This window comes from Phyllobates terribilis, unplaced genomic scaffold, assembly GCF_046119375.1.
Source record: "Phyllobates terribilis strain yellow unplaced genomic scaffold, ASM4611937v1 Scaffold_3__8_contigs__length_932513732, whole genome shotgun sequence".
Classification (NCBI taxonomy): Eukaryota; Metazoa; Chordata; class Amphibia; order Anura; family Dendrobatidae; genus Phyllobates; species Phyllobates terribilis.
Window position 1 is genome coordinate 342,976,754 of NW_027362763.1, and position 19,014 is coordinate 342,995,767.

The window sequence follows — 19,014 nt, forward strand, 5'->3', positions numbered from 1 at the left end:
CTCAGTGTCACTTAAAACAGCATGAGAAAAAAAAAAAGGAGTACATAGTTAAGTCGTTAGAAGAATTGGATTTTAAGTATTTGTAAAGCACATTTATAAGAAATAAAAAGTATAAAGCAGACGTGTTGATGCCTTAAAGTTTATTCATAACATGCACAAATCTGTATTACTTCATTATATATTACACTAATTTTTATTTTTTATTTTCTTCCTATTTACTAACACCCAGTTAATAAACACTGGCACTGCTATAAATTAAAATAACAAAGACTGCATAAATCCAACACAACTGAGAGAAATTTTGCGACACTCACCACCGATTAAAAGCTTCTACTACATCGCACCGATGCAAAGTAACAGATTGGCAAAAGATGTTTTGTATGTCTTCATGCTTCCGTTAGGCCTCACAAATGTGGAGATTAGCAACAGCTGTTTCTAATCTGTTAAATCCTATGACCAAATGAATGATGGCACTAAAATAAGAAGTTTCTCATCATGGTGACTGCTGCAGACTCTTGTCATTTTCTAAGTAGCATGCATTTTAAATGTCTTTCATTTTTGCTGCTTTAGAGTATACATGTCAGCCTTCCACCTCACTAGACTGAAATATTTGACATAAATCCATCATGGCTCTGGCAGATCTCCCTCTTATTTTTTAAAGGTAAAGATAGCAGCAAGCAGGAGACTGTACATAACAAATCAGACTGTGGAGAGTGGGAAAGTATTTATATAATTAGTGAAGGCAGATAAACAGCTTGTGGATGAGGAGAAAAGCATATAATGAAAAAAAATCACTTCAGAAATGAAGATGTGCTGATACATGAGAGCTAGTGCAGGTAGCATCCTCCTGGACATACATGCTGGATGTGAGAGGTGTGTATTATTGGGAGGGACATGCCCAGGAGAGAAATATGAAAACTAAGAATAGCCTGAAAACTGCAAAGTCATGAATAAAGGAATAAAGATTGCAGACTGCAACTTGCTCTTTCCTAAATCTTAACTTTTTTTTTTTTTTTTTTATAATCTACAATAACCCCCTCTGTTTTCCATGTCAGAGAAGTTAATAGCCTTTAAAGACTAATTAATTTTTTGGTATATAGATCATAACTAAGACTTGTGCAGTGGAAACGCGTCGATCTTAATATTGGATACATGGTGGTTGCTGTTTTCCATATTTATGGTTTTATTGGATTTCCTAAATAACGTTTTTGGACATTTTATTTCCTGTTCGCTGGAGCCTTCTTCACATTTTCATCATCGTTTTTTGATAGATACATCAGTGCTAATGCACCAACACCAATACCGACACCGGCAAGAGCAGAAATCCAACCAAGTGAGGATGAGGTTTCTTGAGAGGACATCTGTCTATCACACAAATTCAACTGGCAAGCCTCACAATGCTCTTCATCATGTGGGCCGTCCAGAGGACCATAAATCTTTGGTGGACGGTCATCATTCACATCTTGTTGCCCATAAAATACCTTCTGAATATGACTAACTACATTGCTGATGACTCTTTCTATATTTTCAGATTGTATTGTAGGCTCTTGCATTCTCATGCATTTTTGACATCCCTGTTTGAAAATCCTCATTGCCACGTTGCCATGTCGCTGATATTGATTTAGCTTCATGCAGAACAATATGAATACTTTTGATGAGTTCCAGTTGCGTTGACAATATAAGCAGTGAAAGCTAAGGAGAAAGATAGAAAAGAAACGTGTGTTAGAAAACTATAAATGGCGATAAGTGTTTCTATTAAAATGTAGAACTGCCAACTCTGTCAGCATCCTTCATGAAAATGCAGTTTGGTCTCAAACAATATTTTTTGTATAGTCAAAGGAGCATGTGCCAGCTGCCATAGGGCCCCTAGAGAGCGAGAGCGTCCAGTCCAGGCTTGCTGCATCCCTTATGGCAATAGGTTGGGGAATTGCAAGTAGCTCACTTCCCTTATTGCCCTCTTACAAAAAAGTAACTGCTATGTTTTGCACTGTATTGTTTTATTTCCATTACCCACACAGTTTGGACATCCCCTGGCACATACAGAAGGAGCTGGTAAACCAGTTTCTCATGAGCTTTGTCACATCTTGTGTTAATAAATGACACCAGGAACAGGCTAGATATTCTTAAGGAGGTGAAGGTTTCAGATAGAAGGGACCATTACCTTGGTACCCTTCATATTACTTGACTGTGTACAGCCTAAGTATAGGCTGTACATCTGTAGATGGGACTTAAATGGACTGTCAGAACAGAATGACCGTTGAAACCAAGTACAGGCGCTCGGTGCTACACGGTGGGGTCAAACATTTAAATCCACCATCCCACCGGCTTGTTTTTCTTCTCTCTCCACACTTCTCTGGCCTCAAAGCCAGAGCTGTCAAAGAAGAGGTGGGGTGGAAATTGAGGGAAAACAAGCAGGTGTGAAGGTGTATTTAAACAATCAGATCCGCCCTGGGGGGGGGGGGATTAAGAGTAGCCAGGGCACTGAGCAGTTTAGAAGGTGTGGGCCCCCCCCCCCCAGTACCTGATGTATCACGTGACATGTCACATGATCCCCTTTGATATATCATGTTATACTCACAAACTAATATATACAGGTGCTCTGGTGCAGATCAGTAAACAGAAAAAGATAGTGTCGTGCAAATTTTTCCCTTGTGTACAGCGATATACGAAAAAATAGAGCAGGAGTGGGAGATTCATTTTTCCAAGGGGCCACATGAAAGACCGTGACTGTTGTGGAGGCTGAACCAATAGGCTGAAATTAATTCTGCTCAATATTAACATTACTTTTTTTACATTAATTGTATGACTTAATATTGAGCACAATTAAGTATGCTGACATTACTCTATATACAGTATGAGACCCTACATACAATATGAGCTTCCAGATAATCTCCCCAGATACAGCATGAGGCCGCACGTAGCTCCCTAGATACAGCATGCAGTCATGTGCACACGCAGTTACATATACACATGCAGACTTACACAGATACGGGTCGCAGAAATGTGCACACACAAACAGACAAACACATACATACACTTATAAACATTTGAAACAAAACAATACATATAAACAGACATATCACACATACATAGATAAACACAATCATACATGAATACACAGACACACTGTCACATACAAGTCACCATCCCCTGCTCGGCTCACCGTCATGCAGCTCCTCTCCAGTGCAGGGCGCACTGCGTGACGTCACGTCAGACATGGCCACGCACAGGGCCATGTCTCCTAGCTATGACGCGGCCAGGCCAGCACACAACTACGTTTAAAAAGGTGCAGTGCTGGCCCAACCGAAGAAGAAGCAGGGGTCCTACGCAGCTACTGGGGGCCCCGCCATGGCCTGGCCCGCCCTTTCTGAGATATGTGCACCGTTGGCAGCGCACACATTATAATGAGGGCAATTTGGCCACGGGCCCCCCGGAGCCTTGGGCCCCAGGAGGTAGCTCAGATTGCCCTCATTATAATCCGCCTATGGATCCGCCGTGAAGCAAGACTGTGGTGACAGACCCTTGAACGTCCATCCATACTAGTCTTTGACACCTGTCAAAACACTACCATTTAAGAGAACGTGAGAGGAGTCCTGGCTCTGCATACCTGAAGACTCTTAAAACTAAATCTGTCAGTAGGATCAACCCCCTTAAGCATCTTTATGGGCATACAGGTCATAAAAAGATGAATAAAATCATGGACGTGGCTTGCAAAAGTATTCACCCCCTTGGCTTTTTACCCATTTTGCTCAATTACAACCAGTGTTTAAATATTTTTTTAATCCGATTTGTGTGTGAAGCATCACATTAAATAGTTAAGTTGGTGAATGATAAAAATATAGGCATAAATTAAAATTTATGGAATCAAATAACTAAAAATTGGCATGTGCATATGTATTCACCCCTTTTGCGATGAAGCCCCTAAAAATTTCTTTAGCAAGCAATTACAGTGAGGAACATAAGTATTTGATACACTGCAAGTTTTCCAACCTACAAAGAATGGAGAGGTCTGTCGTTTTTTATCTTAGGTACACTTCAACTGTGAGAGACAGAATCTAAAAATAAAAAAACAGAAAATCACATTGTATGATTTTTACATAATTTTATTGCATGAAATAAGTATTTGATCACCTACCAACCAGCAAGAATTCTGGCTCCCAAAGACCTGTTAGTTTTTCTTTAAGAAGCCCTCCTACTCTGCACTCTAAGGACACCAGAGACAAAATTGTAGACCTGTACAGGGCTGGGATGGGCTACAGGACAATAGGCAAGCAGCTTGTTGAGAAGGCAACAACTGTTGGCACAATTATTAGAAAATGGAAGAAACACAAGATGACTGCAAGATCTCACCTCATGGGGCAAAGAGGATTCTAAGATAGGTTAGAAAACATTACCAATAGTAACACACTACGCTGTCATGGATTAAAATTATGCATGGCACGCAAGGTCCCCCCTTGCTCATGTCAGCATATGTCCAGACCCTTTTGAAGTTCACCACTGACCATCTGGGATAATCCAGAGGAGGAATGGGAGAAGGTCATGTTGTCAGATGAGATCAAAATTAAACTTTTTTCTATCAACTCCACTCGCCATATTTGGAGGAAGAAGGAGGAAGAAGGACGAGTACAACCCTAAGAACACTGTCCCAACAGTCAAGCATGATGGGGAAACAGCATACTTTGGGGTGCTTTTCTGCAAAGGGGACAGGACGCCTGCATCGTATTGAAGGGAGTATATATGAGGTCATGTATCGCGAGATTTTGGCCAACAACCTCCTTCCCTCAATAAGAGCATTGAAGATTGGTCGTGTCCGAGTCCTCCAGACAATGACCTGAAACAGCCAGGGCAACTAAGGAGTGGCTCCATAAGAAATATTTCAAGGTCCTGGAGTTGGCTAGCTAGTCTCCAAACCTGAACCTAATAGAAAATCTTTGGAGGGAACTGAAAATCAAGCTTGCCAAGCGGCCACCCCGGAACCTGAAAGAACTGTGAAGATCTGTATGGAGAAATGGGCCAAAATCCCTACTGCAGTGTGTGCAAACTTGGTCAAGACTTACAGGAAACATCTGACCTCTGTAATTGCAAACAAAGGTTTCTGTACCAAATATTAAGTTCTATTTTTCTATTGTATCAAATACTTATTTCATGCAATAAAATGCAAATTATGTAAAAATCATACAATTTGATTTTCTGGATTTTTCTCAACATTCTGTCTCTCACAGTTGAAGTGAACCTATGATAAAAATTACAGACCTCTCCATTCTTTATAGGCGGGAAAACTTGTAAAATCAGCAGTGTATCAAATACTTATTTTTCCCACTGTACCTTCATATGTCACATGCTTTGTGAAAGGAAGTCCACCTGTGTGAAATCTAAGTGTCACATGGTCTGTCAGTATATACACACACACACACACCTTTTTTGAAAGGCCACAGAGGCTGCAACACCATTAAGCAAGAGGCACCACTAACCAAGCAACACCATGAAGACCAAGGAGATCTCTAAACAAGTCAGGGACAAAGTTGTTAAGAAGTACAAGTCAGAGTTGAGTTATAAAAAAATATCCCAATCTCTGGAGGTCTCACAGAGCACCATCAAAGTCATTACCATCAAACTGAAAGAACATGGTACCAGAACAAACCTGACGAAAGAGGGCCGCCCACCAAAACTCTCAGCCCGGGCAAGGAGGGCATTAATCAGAGGAGGCAGCACAGAGCCCAAAAGGTAACCCTGAAGGAGCTGCAGAGGTCCCAAGTAGAGAGTAGAGTATCTGTCCATACGACCACAATAAGCCATACACTCTATAGAGGTGGCCTTTATGGAAGAGTGGGCAGAAAAAAAAAAGTCTTTACTTGCAAACAAAAATTGTAAGTCTCGTTTTGAGTTTGCCAAAAGACATGTGGAAGACTCCCCAAATGTATGGAGGAAGGTGCTGTGGTCTGATGAGACAAAAATTTTACTTTTTGGCCACAAATGTAAACAGTATGGTGGCACCAAACCAACACAGCTCATCACCCCAAGAACATCATCCCCCCCAGTGATTTGAGACTGAGATGTAGGTTCAGCTTCCAACAAGAAAATGACCCAAAGCATACTGCTAAAGCAACACCCTAGTGGTTTAAAAGGGAAACGTGTAAATGTTTTGGAGTGGCCTAGTCAAAGCCCAGACCTTAATCCAATTGAAAATCTGTTGTCAGACTTAAAGATTGCTGTTCACCAGTGGAAACCATCTAACTTGCTGGAGCAGTTTTGCCTTAAAGAATGGGCAAAAATCCCAGTGGCAAGTTATGGAACGCTCAGAGACTTATCCAAAGCTACTTGCAGTTGTAATTGCCGCAAAAGAAGGCTCTACAAAGTACTGACTTTAGGGGGTTGAATAGTTATGCACACTGAAATTTTCAGTTATTTTGTCTTATTTGTTGTTTGCTTCATAATAAAAAGAAAAACCAAATGTTCACAGTTGTAGGCATATTCTTTACATGAACTGATACAAACTCAAAAAAAAAGGAAAAGCAAACAGTGAAATTCCAGGTTGCGAGGTAGCAAAACACGAAAACTGCCAAGGTGGTGAATACTTTCATAAGCCACTGTACCTTGATATCTGTGATCCGATGTCTTATTCCAGAGAAAGCCACATATTTTTATCTGCAAATGAGCTGTTGATATATATGGGCCGGACACAGATCTCCCTGAGAATGTGCTTCCAGAGATTACTTTAAATTTAAAGGGGGAGCTACCAGTGTGAGACAAGTATTGACTAACACTTTGCTCTCATAAATCACACACAGCTCTGCAATGAGATAAGAACAGCAGAGCTAATACAGTACAACAGAAGTAAAGTTTGTCTCATTACAAAAACATTTGCAGATGCAATCTTCCCACAGTGCTTCTGCTTCTATCTCACAGGCAGCCAGTGTGGGGGGTGAGGCAGTACAGCAGAGCTGACAACACTGAAGACAGCTACAAATGCGCTTGTGTTTGTAATGAGCCAAGTTCAACTGTGCTGTACCATGTTCGTTATAATCAGACACAGCCAGGAGCATTCATAGAAATCAGGGGGCCCTATAGCAAAAGTTCTAATTGGACCCCACCACTCCTCCAAAAAAATTTCCTCATCATTGTCCCGCAGTGCATGCAGGGGACAATGATGAGAGCAGTGTTCAGCGCCCTGCCCTTGGGAACAGCATGATTTGTACCGCCGATTCCCAGGCACCAGTATGCGTGATCATGATGTGGCACATGATTGTCTTTAGTTGCAGTGGGGCTGACTAGTACTCACCCCTTCCCCTCCCTACCTAAGGCCTAGCTCTAGGGACAGTTAGGGATTAGGTATCCTGCTCGGCGATAGGAGCGGAACCTATTTAGGGACAGTAGGGGAGTCAGGGTGTAAGATCTGCTGGGGGGGCCTCCACTCTCCCTAGTTGTTGGGCTCCCCCCAACCCCTCCCCCCCCCCCCCCATCGTCGTGCACTTGGTCCTCCCCTTACCTAGCATGACAGTAGCCATTATGGGTTTTGTGCCTCGTTGAGTTTTAATTTCTAGTAGGCATAGCAACTCCAACAAGGTATTGAGAACCTGTACAGCAGTGCAGAGAACGCTAGAACATTAGGGGTGTGGTGTTGATCAGAACCAAAAGGTTTTTAATTGTATGCTATAAAGCTAATTTTTCCCCATGCTCTCATTTGCATGTACACAAAAAAAGTAATCAAGTTGTATGTTCACCAAAATAGTATTAACCCCTTATAGGCCACAATTACGACTTTTTACTCTGCTGTAGAATAAGCCCTGCATGGATATCCTATGTCATCCTGGAGTCCCCATGTGTCAGTCTATGACAGCTTAGCTCTGCACTGTGAAGAACCTAAAAGTAGTCGCAACGAACCAGACAAATATTTATGCACAGGGGTACACAAGGTTATAAATTAGGTAAGAATATAAATAAATACAAAAATTGTGTGCGCATATGTCTAGGATATAAAATGCCAAAAACACTAAATCAGAAAATGAAAGAGCAAAACACAAAAGAACAGATAAAGTTCATAGAGCAATGCATTGACCAATAAAATATATTTTTATACTTTAAGTATAAAAAGTGTGTGTGTGTGTGGGGGGGGGGGGACCACAAACATAAGAAAAAGGGCGCATAAGATATACGTATATAGTAAAACTGACATATCAAGGTAAGGTAGAGAGACTTGCTGCATGAACAACAGTATACAGAAAACCTTTACATGGTGTCAAATAAGTATAAATGTAAGTTTACATAAAACCACCAACAGTATGGTATAAAATATATGGTTAGTTGAAAAAGGGACTAACGGTGTATGTGAACACAAAGACTAAATAATTAACATGAGTACATATAGGTAGATGTTATACTGTATGTCCATAGTCAGCATGAACGGATCTGAATGAATATTTATGAGTATGATAAAAGGTATATAATTAACCTAAAACAATGACCGACAATTCATTATCATTTGCATCCACATGAACCGACATATGCATATATAGGTAGGTATGACACATACACAAATAGTCAGTATAGGTACAGCTAGTGCTAAATAGTTAGTACATACTAGAAGACTCTCGTATGATGCGCCCACCCCTTTTTTATACCATACTCTTGGTGGTTTTATGTAAAATTACATTTATACTTATTTGGTACTCTGTATAGGTTTACATTGCTCTATGGACTTTAAAGGTTACTTACAGTGAAACACAAGAACGATAAACCCCTAATTGCCAAAGTCAAAAGTGACGGCAATCAGAGTCTGAGGTAACCCATACAGTTCTCCCTGGGCACCTAGAAAGGACGCTGGAGCACTAACAAATGCCAGGATCATAATGACACCAATCATAACGTATTAGCATACAAAAGAAATAATAATCCCTTAACCCCTTCTTGGCAAAGCCATTTTCCATTTTCATTTTATTCATTCCAATTATTTCTTTTTCATATCTTTTAAAAGGGTTTGTTTTTTTGTGGGACTAGATTTTTTATTTCAATGTTATCATTTACTTTACAATATAATTCTTAGTGGGCTGGAATGGAAAAAGAATTAGCAATTCTGCATTTGCTTTTTGGGTTTAGTTTTTAGGGCGTTTACTCTGCATTAAAAATAAACAGATCGTTTTTATTCTGCTGCTCCATATAATAATGGCAGTTCTGGATGGCTACAGATTGTAATGTTTTATTACTTTTTTTTTTCAAAATAAAACAATTATTCTGTTACTTTTTATGGCATTCACCATGCAGTATAAATAACATGATATTTAAGCAGCTTGGACATTTAAAGCACCACTTCAGCATTTTTTATAGCAGCGCTGGAGCCACTAATTTAAGTTCCCTGACCCCAGTATTATACTAGCCATCATCTTCATCTTTTATTCGCACCGCTCTGGTCATCTTCTGCAGGTTGTGACTTGTCGGATCGCTCAAGTGTTTGCGGTGTGATCCAGAGGTCATTACTCAATGTAGGTCTGTGAGAGCCAGAACAAGGGGAACTTCCATTAGAAGCACCACTCCAGCGCTGGGATAAAAAAAATGCTGGAGTGGAGCTTTCAAGAGGACCTTTCACCAGGTAAAAAAAAAGGGGAGGAATAAAATAAGGGCAATAACTGCCCCTGGAGTAAGCCATTATTATTAGGTTTTAGTTCTAGAGATGAGAGTATTTATTTAGGTCTCATTTATTTATTGTCCCAATGGCGTGCTACACAGAATTCTCTGGGGAGCAGCAGGAATAAATTGATCCAAATTTGGCCACTTTCGACTTGGCGACAGCTCCTTTTTCTTAGCCCTTAAATATGCATGCAATCAATTCACTGCTGGTATAAAGAATATGAAATAAGGTTACAAGTCCACAATGAGTATTTTGTTTTTGCAAATTTTCTGCAGCATTTCTTTATCTATTATGGTTAGGTTACGAGGCCTTCAGCCTCATTTACATGTCAAATTTGGGCACCCCAAGCTCTGTAGTTAAATCCTAGTCCACAATGCACCTCATCTTTACAAAGGGTTTCCAAAAATGGAGAAAATTACCTCAAATACTTTCTAAATCTTTTTAAAGCTTTAAGTTCTTTATTTACCTGCCAAATGTTCTCTGTGAGCAGTATTTTGCATCATCCTTTTTCAGAAGGTTTTTGTCCACATGTAAACACCATCTGTGAGGAACTCCTAAGTCACCTATCTCACTGGCAAAATCTTCAATCCAAGCTGTATTATTCATTCTCACTCAGATTTAATAGGATTTTCTAGTCCTGCTGCAATGAAACAAAAGAAAAAAATTGGTAATATTATATAACATTATTAAAACATTGTATAAAATTGGCTTAAAAAAAATAATTTTAATAGCTGCCACGTTGTCTTGATTTCAGCACCGGTTGCAGGTCTGGGAAGCACCACTTTTCTTGGTTTGCCACAGAAGAGAACACTGCATGTGTCTGCAGAAGTCATAATGGAGAAGGGGCTGATGAATCTAATCAACTAAGCCCAACAGCCAGCCCCCTTCACACATGTCACTACTCAAGACAAGTGCTGACACAGGGAGGGGGTAGTAAGATATGTGAAATCCAATGCATAAGTGAAGCTATGAGTGCTACATCAGGATACCATCAGGCACCCTCCCATCCTTTGCCTGGTGTCAACTTTTATTCCCATTCTATGCTCCCAGAGAAAATATGCCTCCCCCCTGTGGAATGTATGTCTTCCCTTGCTGAATTGCATGCTTCCCGGCCTGTGGAACACAAGCTCACCACTGTTTGGAACGCACATCCACTTCCTGTCAACCTGCAGCACATCACTTCCGGTGACATCACATGCGCCTTTCCGGTCCTCTCCGCATTCACCATAGCAACAAGCAGCGGTTGGTTAGCCGCAACATTAGTCCTTCCCCTCTCCCTTTTTAAGGGGCCCCGTCCTCACCAATTTTCCCAGAGCACCCAGAACAAGCGGTGGATGCTGCGTTCGTCCACGTGCCACCAATGCAGTTCCTCTTCACATGCAAGCTCGTGGCTCCAGGTACGCTGCTCCTATCGTACCCTTCTGGCATTCACAGCCATCATATTTTGGACACTTAGCATATCATTGTCTCTCCATACAGACCCGAGCACCCTGAGACCTGTGGTCCATTTCTTATTTAAACACCTCTTTGATTACCCATTCGCAGTCGGGTAGGTAGCCTTTGTTATTATACTGTCATTACAATATTGCAGTTTTTGTAAGGAGCGCCATCATCCCAGTGAAGGATATTCCATTAACAAAACTGACGTTGCAATAGAAAATTATGTTTTCAATTGTATTCTAGACTAGATTTGTTCATAGGTGATTCTGATTTTATTTTATATGCTTCTAGATTTCTTTATTTATGTTCTATCATTTACGTTTATTTTTTTCTTTGATTTTCTTTTTATTTCTTTTTGTCCAACAGCTTACTGATGAAGATCAAATAGACCGAAACGTTTATTATTTTGCATTTTGGACTGCATTAAATTTATTTTACCTTGAACTATTGAGTGCCGAGGTTATTCTTACTTGTAGTACGAGTTGGGACCCTACTCGAGCACCTTCATCCAGTAGTGCAGCGGTTTACTCTCTACATCAAGATACTGAGGCAGACATCATGAAGTACAAATTAGTAAAACTCCCCAATCGCATTTATTCAGAAGTCTGGGGTTTGTTTTTTAAAGGTACTCTTCTTTATACGTATTTTCCCGTATTTATGTTTCTACAATCCATTTTGATTCTATTAAGTAAAAAATGTAAAAGCTTCTTTTTCCCCTACAACATTAAAAATCGGTGCTGTGTTTTTGTTTTGTTTTTACAGAATCAGACTTGAATGGCCAATTTTGATTTGCAAATTTGATAAAAATTGGACATACCTCCATTTATTTATTTTACAGACAATCTGTCCCCCTCCCCAAAAAAAACCGCAGACATGTGAACAAGCCGTATACTTTAATGCGTATGTGTTCTAGCCACGAAAAACACAAATATGTTAGACTCCAGCCACACATGTGTTTAACTATGAGAAGTCAAAATGTAAATGTGGACTCTAATGTAATTATGTCAAAATGTAGCTTTCAACATTAGATCCCACTCAACCACAAGTGTGGGGTGAACATTGTTACTTAACAGAAATCCTTGTAGCAGCCTAACCTGCCTGTAATCAGTAATAAACTCCGCTGTTGTTGCCAATACATCTATCCCCAATTTCTGCAGAAGCCCCACTGTCTGTCTCAATGCTATGGCAATTATCGTGCAGCAGAGAAATAATAATTTCATCGACTGCACATAGTCTAATATGCCACTGTGACCCTTTAGATGTGGGTTTTCCACTTGTTTTGTTTTTTAAGGCAGAAAAAAAACTGAGTCTTAGCATAGTAGCAAAATTAATGAGATTTCTAAAAGATCTCATTCAAACTTAAAATTTTTTTCCCCCTTGCATAAATTGACCTGCATTTTTCCTCTTTAATAAACAGCACGGCAATCATTTTAAAGAGATCCCCACTTCCCCCACATTGAGAGAAATGCAACAATATGCACCGGTTTCCACACGATGAGCACATACAAAAACAGCAGAAAAAAAGTGCATTGTATGAACATACCCTAATGGTGTGTCAAATGTAGGGTAATTCTTTTGTGGGTTAAGACAATTTTCTTTATGAAACTGGTATCTCATTTTTTTTTTAGTCCTATGCTGGTTTTCAAGCTACATACCAACCAGTTTGATTATATTAAATCAAAAGTACATTGAAGGCTATGATCATACAATGTGCTGCGCATGAAAGCCACATGACAAAGACCATAAAAGTGATCTCCCCTGGACAAAAGGTGTGCAGTCCTCGGGTACATGTGCAGTGAAGAACCTACACAATGGGGGACCAGAAAAATCTATAACATGTCAATGGGGTTATTCGCTAGCATTGTACATACAGTGTAGAATTTCTCAAGAACTATAAATCAAAAAAGTAATAGCAGAAATCACATTCGTAACTAGATGAAGAGATCCTTTGAACAAATCACTGATCACACTTTGTATATATAGCAATTTGGTCCTTGAGTGTAGATGACAAGTGACCATGGCTACATGAGCGCCTGTGTAAGGAGACTAACTGTGCTCATTAGTAATGGGTGCATAGACATGCAATATTAAAGAAGTAGCACCCAGATTACAACATTGCAAATAGTGTTCTCACTTTTCAAAAGTATGTTTAACATAAAAAAAAATTTTTTTAAAGTGTTTTAAATACATAGGAACTTGCATAGGAAAGCATGATACAAGTGCAAACCTTACTGTAGTAAAATATAATATGTAAATAAATAAGTTATATTCAATTCTAAATGACTGAATTTAGCTAGATATAAAATACATTATAAGGTTTTGGTTTCCTGCAGCTTTATTATTTTACCTGTGTTGCTGTAAATGTCTGAGCTTTGCCGCTTTCCTCTTTCTTGTGGAACGATGGAGAGACTTTGGCTTTATATTTACAGCGCCTCCTCCTCCTCCTCCTACTCCGGGATAGAAATTGTTTCTCGGAAACGAAACTACTCAGCTTTCAGTTCATCGGAGGAATGATACTGCAGTTTAGTCAATCTATTTGCCTACAAAAAAAAAGGAATGATAAGAAAGAAACAAAAACACCTATCTGTGTAGATGACTTGTGATCAAATGTTTGTTTGTTTTACATATTTTTCAAGGAAAGGGAAGGTGCAGGCACCATATACATGTGTGGACTACAATCTCCAACTCATTGGCAAGTACAAATAAATAATAGTCACACCCAAAGGAAAAGTTGAAGTAAAACAACATTTTCCCAAAAACTATAAAGGCATACATAGGGTGGTTATACAGCACCTAGCGTTTGGAAGCATATTGGTTTCTGTATTTGTTTGAAAAGCCAGATGTTGATCAAAAGTGGAGAGTAAAATATTGAAGTCTACGTACATATCAGTCTGGTTTTTAGGGATTTTTGGGGGTTTTGTTTTTTGCTGCCCCCACCCCTTCTTCAAAATGCAGCATGCTGTACGTTTGGCATTTTTCTCCACACAATTCTCAATAGTGTACATAATGTAAAAAAATAAAAATAAAAAAAAATTAAAAAAAATAGTAAAAACCTGCATAAAATTACTTTAAACAAACAGTATATGAGAAAGATTGTGTAAACATTGCTTCTAGGAGAGAATATCACCCTCATGAACTCGAGAGAGTTTGATTCTGAGATGCGTGAAGACACAGCAGCTTCCTTCACGTGCAGTAACATTTGTCAATTTTTACTGAGGTGCGTCACTAAATAAATACGCCAATAGGACGAAAAAAACCAAGATATCGGGCACCACCTGTATGTTAACCCCCTTAACATCCAGCGCTGGCTAGTTGGCAGAGGAGGAACGGAGAGTGCTCAGGAGCTGAGCCCAACCCATTGATGGCAGATGATGCTTGTGTCATTCAGCCATCTTCTTCCCCCCAACAGTCCCTAGTGGAGCAAGGCTCCGCCGCAGCGGTTAAGATTTTAGATGCCATTGTTATTCTCATCCCCGAACCCCGTGACGCGACCGCTGATGGGTTGACATGACAGACGGCGGTCTGCTGAAGACCCCTCTGTCTGTCATGAAAGTACTCCTGTGAATGCCAGCATTAAAGAGTAACCGTTATTTTAAATTTTTATGTCATAAATCAATAGTACACATGAAAATAAGCAACTTTGTAATATATCTTAGAGAGATCTGCTCCTTTCTCTGCCAAATTTGATCAGTCATTATCAAAACTCTCAATTTGGAAGTCTAATCAGTGATGCCAGACTTTACCATTATTGAGAAAGGAGATGGCAGCTGCTACTGATACAATTCTTTGTAGACGGGAGCATCTAGAGGCAGAGTTCCTCCCTCCCATCTAGATAGTGCTCTTCTGATGAGATTCGATTTTGATTACCGTATATTCTTAATACTTACCTTTGTTCTATTGACAATACTTTTTTATGCTCTTAGAAGACTGGATGATGTAATTATTACGGACATGTGCTCCCTTATAGGGTTCTACTTAATCACTGCGTATACGACACGCTTGCATATTTGTCACAGAAGTGTCACTTTTTTTTTTTCATTGAAATTGGTGGTTTATTATGTGTGGGATTTTGCATTGTTGTTGCACTTCAGCACACTTTTTATTTTACTATTCTCCCAGAATAAACGCTTTAAGTACACATCACCTTAGCTTTTTTTAAATCAAATTTCTCATTTTGTTCACTTTTCATTTATGACACGATACACACCTACATTCATATTCTTCCCAAATATTTCAGCACGTTTTTTTGTGAACCGAAAGAAGCTCTCGTGTTGCGGCCCTTTTAGAAAATACGATTAGATTGAGTGTCTTGACAATATTTAAAAATGGGTTTCATAGTCATGAATTATCTTCCTGGACATTTCTTATCAATACCCTTATGTATGAGGTCTTATTCAATAATGCCATATAGGATATAAACACTTGGGACCTCATATTGGGACATATGTCAATGAAGTCGTAGACTCAATGTCCTTTTTATATTGTAACATGGGTGATGCCTACAGCAAGACTCTTATCTCCTACGTGGGAGCGACACCCATTTTTTATAGATCTAGCAATGAGGACACAAGGATGTGGTCACCTATTTATAGTGGTATGACGCTTTCCATGATTGATTGTATTCTGTCCAACTCATATTTAATTTCACCTTTATTTATTTCTGTCTTCAGTTATTTTAAAGAAAATGTACTTATGCATTATTTGACCCCAATATTAAGGTTTCTAACTTCCTCTTTTTTAATCACTATCTCTTTTTCCTTTAGGGTACATTTTAAGTTTCTCATTATGTAAATTATACACTTGACATTACAGCAGTAGCGTAGCCAACGGGGAGGCAGAAGGTGCGGTCACCCCCTTCGGATCTACACTACTTTTAACTGAATAGGCATCAGAGCAGTTAAACCATGCAGAAACTAAGGGGTCCCCCACCCGTCATCACAAGTTCAACTGTATCGGCATCCCGGATGCTGATACAGTTGAAAGCAATGATGAGAGAGGGAGTGTCATCTGACATCATTCCCCTTCTGCATCTGACGTCTCAGCACAGCGGGCGCCATATAGTGACATGGGGGCGCTCAGAACGCTCGCTGCAGAGACTGGATGTTACGATACTGGCGTAGTACTGCTGGAAACCAGTGGCCAAAAGAGCACGAGCAGGAATAGCAAGCGGTTGTAGAAGTTCTTGTAGTTTGCAAAAAGTTGTAGGAAACACTCCATAGATAGGCGAGAACAGTCTGGATAAGAATGTTAAGGATCTGGAGACTGGAACTAGGCTAACAGCTAGACACAAGCAATGAGTGAGATCCATGCGGCTTTATGTAGGCCCAAACAAGAAACAAGATGGATCCCACAGGTTCAGAATCTGCCATCTTAGTTAAGGGCAATTGCAGAACACAACAGCAGCCTCCAGTGGTAAGGAGTGTGATTGCAGCACAATTATTAAGGAAAACAATAGCAGCCACCAGTGGTCAAACTATAGAGGGACAACAGGAATTCTGACACTGGAGCAGCAGGGGAATGAGTAGGAGAGGTGAGTATTGTATTTTTTTTTTTTTTTTTTTTATGGAGAGTGCATTATACTGTGTAGAAGCCTATGGGGGTGCATTATACTATATAGAGGCCTATGGGGAGTGCATTATGCAAGGGATAGTCACAGTTTACTGTATTGTTGAAGATTTGTGATGCAATACAAGATCTGGCCAGTAGAAGTCAACAGAGATGCCAGAGTTGCAGTGCAGGGGTTTGGCAGTTGGTGACTGTTGCTAGGGGAGTTCAAGAACAGTGAAGCTACGCATCATTGGAAAAAGGTCTGGATAGAGAAGTGTGACTCTGGATCTGTTTTTAGTGACACTGGGATGTATTGTTCGGCTAGACATTAATCGACTCGCGAGGACAACCAAGGACACAGCATCTTGGGCTAGACCAAGTGACTTGAGGCCTTATTTCTAAGGACTTAGAGAGGCCCTGCATTAGAGAGATCAGCATTCTCTAAGAGATTCCAGTCAGCATTTATGATTATTCGGGACTCAGCCCAGCAAAGACCCTTCAGTCACAGGATGTGCCAATACCATTTAAAACTGAATATATGTTACGGGTCCGGGTGGTGGAACCTCTGTGCAAGGAGGGACCAGAGGGGCGTGACTAAGTACCTACGCGGCCTGACCAAGGGTCGCACAGCGGCTCAATCGACTCCGTGAACCAGGGAGGGACCGAGCAGGGGGACCAGGTGCCACTCTGGGACCGACCTTGTATGAGAATGTGACTCCCACGGGTCAGATGGCAGGAACTGACCGGCACAGCGGATGAGCACGGCTGGAAGGCTGACGGGTGGTCCGGGTAGACAACAAAGCAGGCACGACTGGTAACAGGCAGGTGCTCCAGGTAGGCAGGCGGGCACAACAGGTAGCAGACAGGTGCTTCCAGGTAAGCAGGCTGGTGGGCACGGCAGGTAACTTGCAGGTGCTTCCAGGTAAGCAGGCCGGCGGGCACAACTGGTAACTGGCAGGCAGACTGGCGGGCAGGACTGACAGGCAGAGGGACCTGGGGGCTGAAGCAAGTGTTAGCACACGGAGCAACAATCTTGCACAGGCACCTCCATATTGGAGAAGGTGTTTTAAATAGGGGTAGTCCTCCAGCCATTGGCCGGTGACTTTTTAGAATGGCGCGCGCGGCCTCTTTAAGAGGGAGGGAGCACGCCCTAAGCACAGAGCCCGGGAAGCTGCGCGCAGTGTGCGCCGCAGTAGCTGCAGGACGGGAGCTGGAAGAGGAGAACGGTGTCTCTGCCCAGCAGGAGGCAGAAACGCTGATGCTACAATATACAGTACAGACCAAAAGTTTGCACACATCTTCTCATTTAAAGATTTTTCTGTATTTTCATGACTTTGAAATTTGTACATTCACACTGAAGGCATCAAAACTATGAATTAACACATGTGGAATTATATACTTAACAAAAAAGTGTGAAACAACTGAAAATATGTCTTATATTCTAGGTTCTTCAAAGTAGCCACCTTTTGCTTTGATGACTGCTTTGCACACTCTTGGCATTCTCTTGTTGAGCTTCAAGAGGTCGTCACCAGAAATGGTCTTCCAACAATCTTGAAGGAGTTCCCAGAGATGCTTAGCACTTGTTTGCCCTTTTGCCTTCACTCTGCGGTCCAGCTCACCCCAAACCATCTCGATTGGGTTCAGGTCTGGTGACTGTGGAGGCCACGTTATCTGGCGTAGCACCCCATCACTCTCCTTCTTGGTCAAATAGCCCTTACACAGCCTGGAGGCGTGTTTGGGGTCATTGTCCTGTTGCAAAATAAATGATGGTCCAACTAAACGCAAACCGGATGGAATAGCATGCCACTGCAAGATACTGTGGTAGCCATGCTGGTTCAGTATGCCTTCAATTTTGAATAAATCCCCAACAGTGTCACCAGCAAAGCACCCCCACACCATCACACCTCCTCCTCCATGCTTCACGGTGGGAACCAGGCATGTAGAGTCCATCCGTTCACCTTTTCTGCTTTGCACAAAGACACGGTGGTTGGAACCAAAGATCTCAAATTTGGACTCATCAGACCAAAGCACAGATTTCCACTGGTTTAATGTCCATTCCTTGTGTTCTTTAGCCCACACAAGTCTCTTCTGCTTGTTGCCTGTCCTTAGCAGTGGTTTCCTAGCAGCTATTTTACCATGAAGGCCTGCTGCACAAAGTCTCCTCTTAACAGTTGTTGAAGAGATGTGTCTGCTGCTAGAACTTTGTGTGGCATTGACCTGGTCTCTAATCTGAGCTGCTGTTAACCTGCGATTTCTGAGGCTGGTGACTCGGATAAACTTATCCTCCGAAGCAGAGGTGACTCTTGGTCTTCCTTTCCTTGGGCGGTCCTCATGTGAGCCAGTTTCTTTGTAGCGCTTGAAGGTTTTTGCAACTGCACTTGGGGACACTTTCAAAGTTTGCCCAA

At 41.0% G+C, this 19,014-nt stretch overlaps 1 protein-coding gene across 2 annotated transcripts; it reads right to left on the reverse strand.

The window, feature by feature from the left end:
* Positions 1-125: 125 nt before the first annotated feature.
* Positions 126-13,552, reverse strand: LOC141258103 (receptor-transporting protein 4-like). 2 transcript variants are annotated; one of them, XM_073673106.1, is made up of 3 exons: positions 13,410-13,552; positions 10,089-10,262; positions 126-1,692 (listed from the first exon to the last, which is right to left on the reverse strand). In XM_073673106.1, the coding sequence occupies exons 2-3, from the start codon at positions 10,226-10,228 to the stop codon at positions 1,218-1,220; spliced, it is 615 nt and encodes a 204-aa protein (XP_073529207.1). In that variant the 5' UTR covers positions 10,229-10,262; positions 13,410-13,552; the 3' UTR covers positions 126-1,217. The 2 variants fall into 2 exon arrangements, with proteins under 2 accessions (XP_073529207.1, XP_073529208.1); XM_073673107.1 differs by having other exon boundaries at positions 10,089-10,259; positions 13,410-13,483.
* Between the last annotated feature and the right edge of the window lie 5,462 nt (positions 13,553-19,014).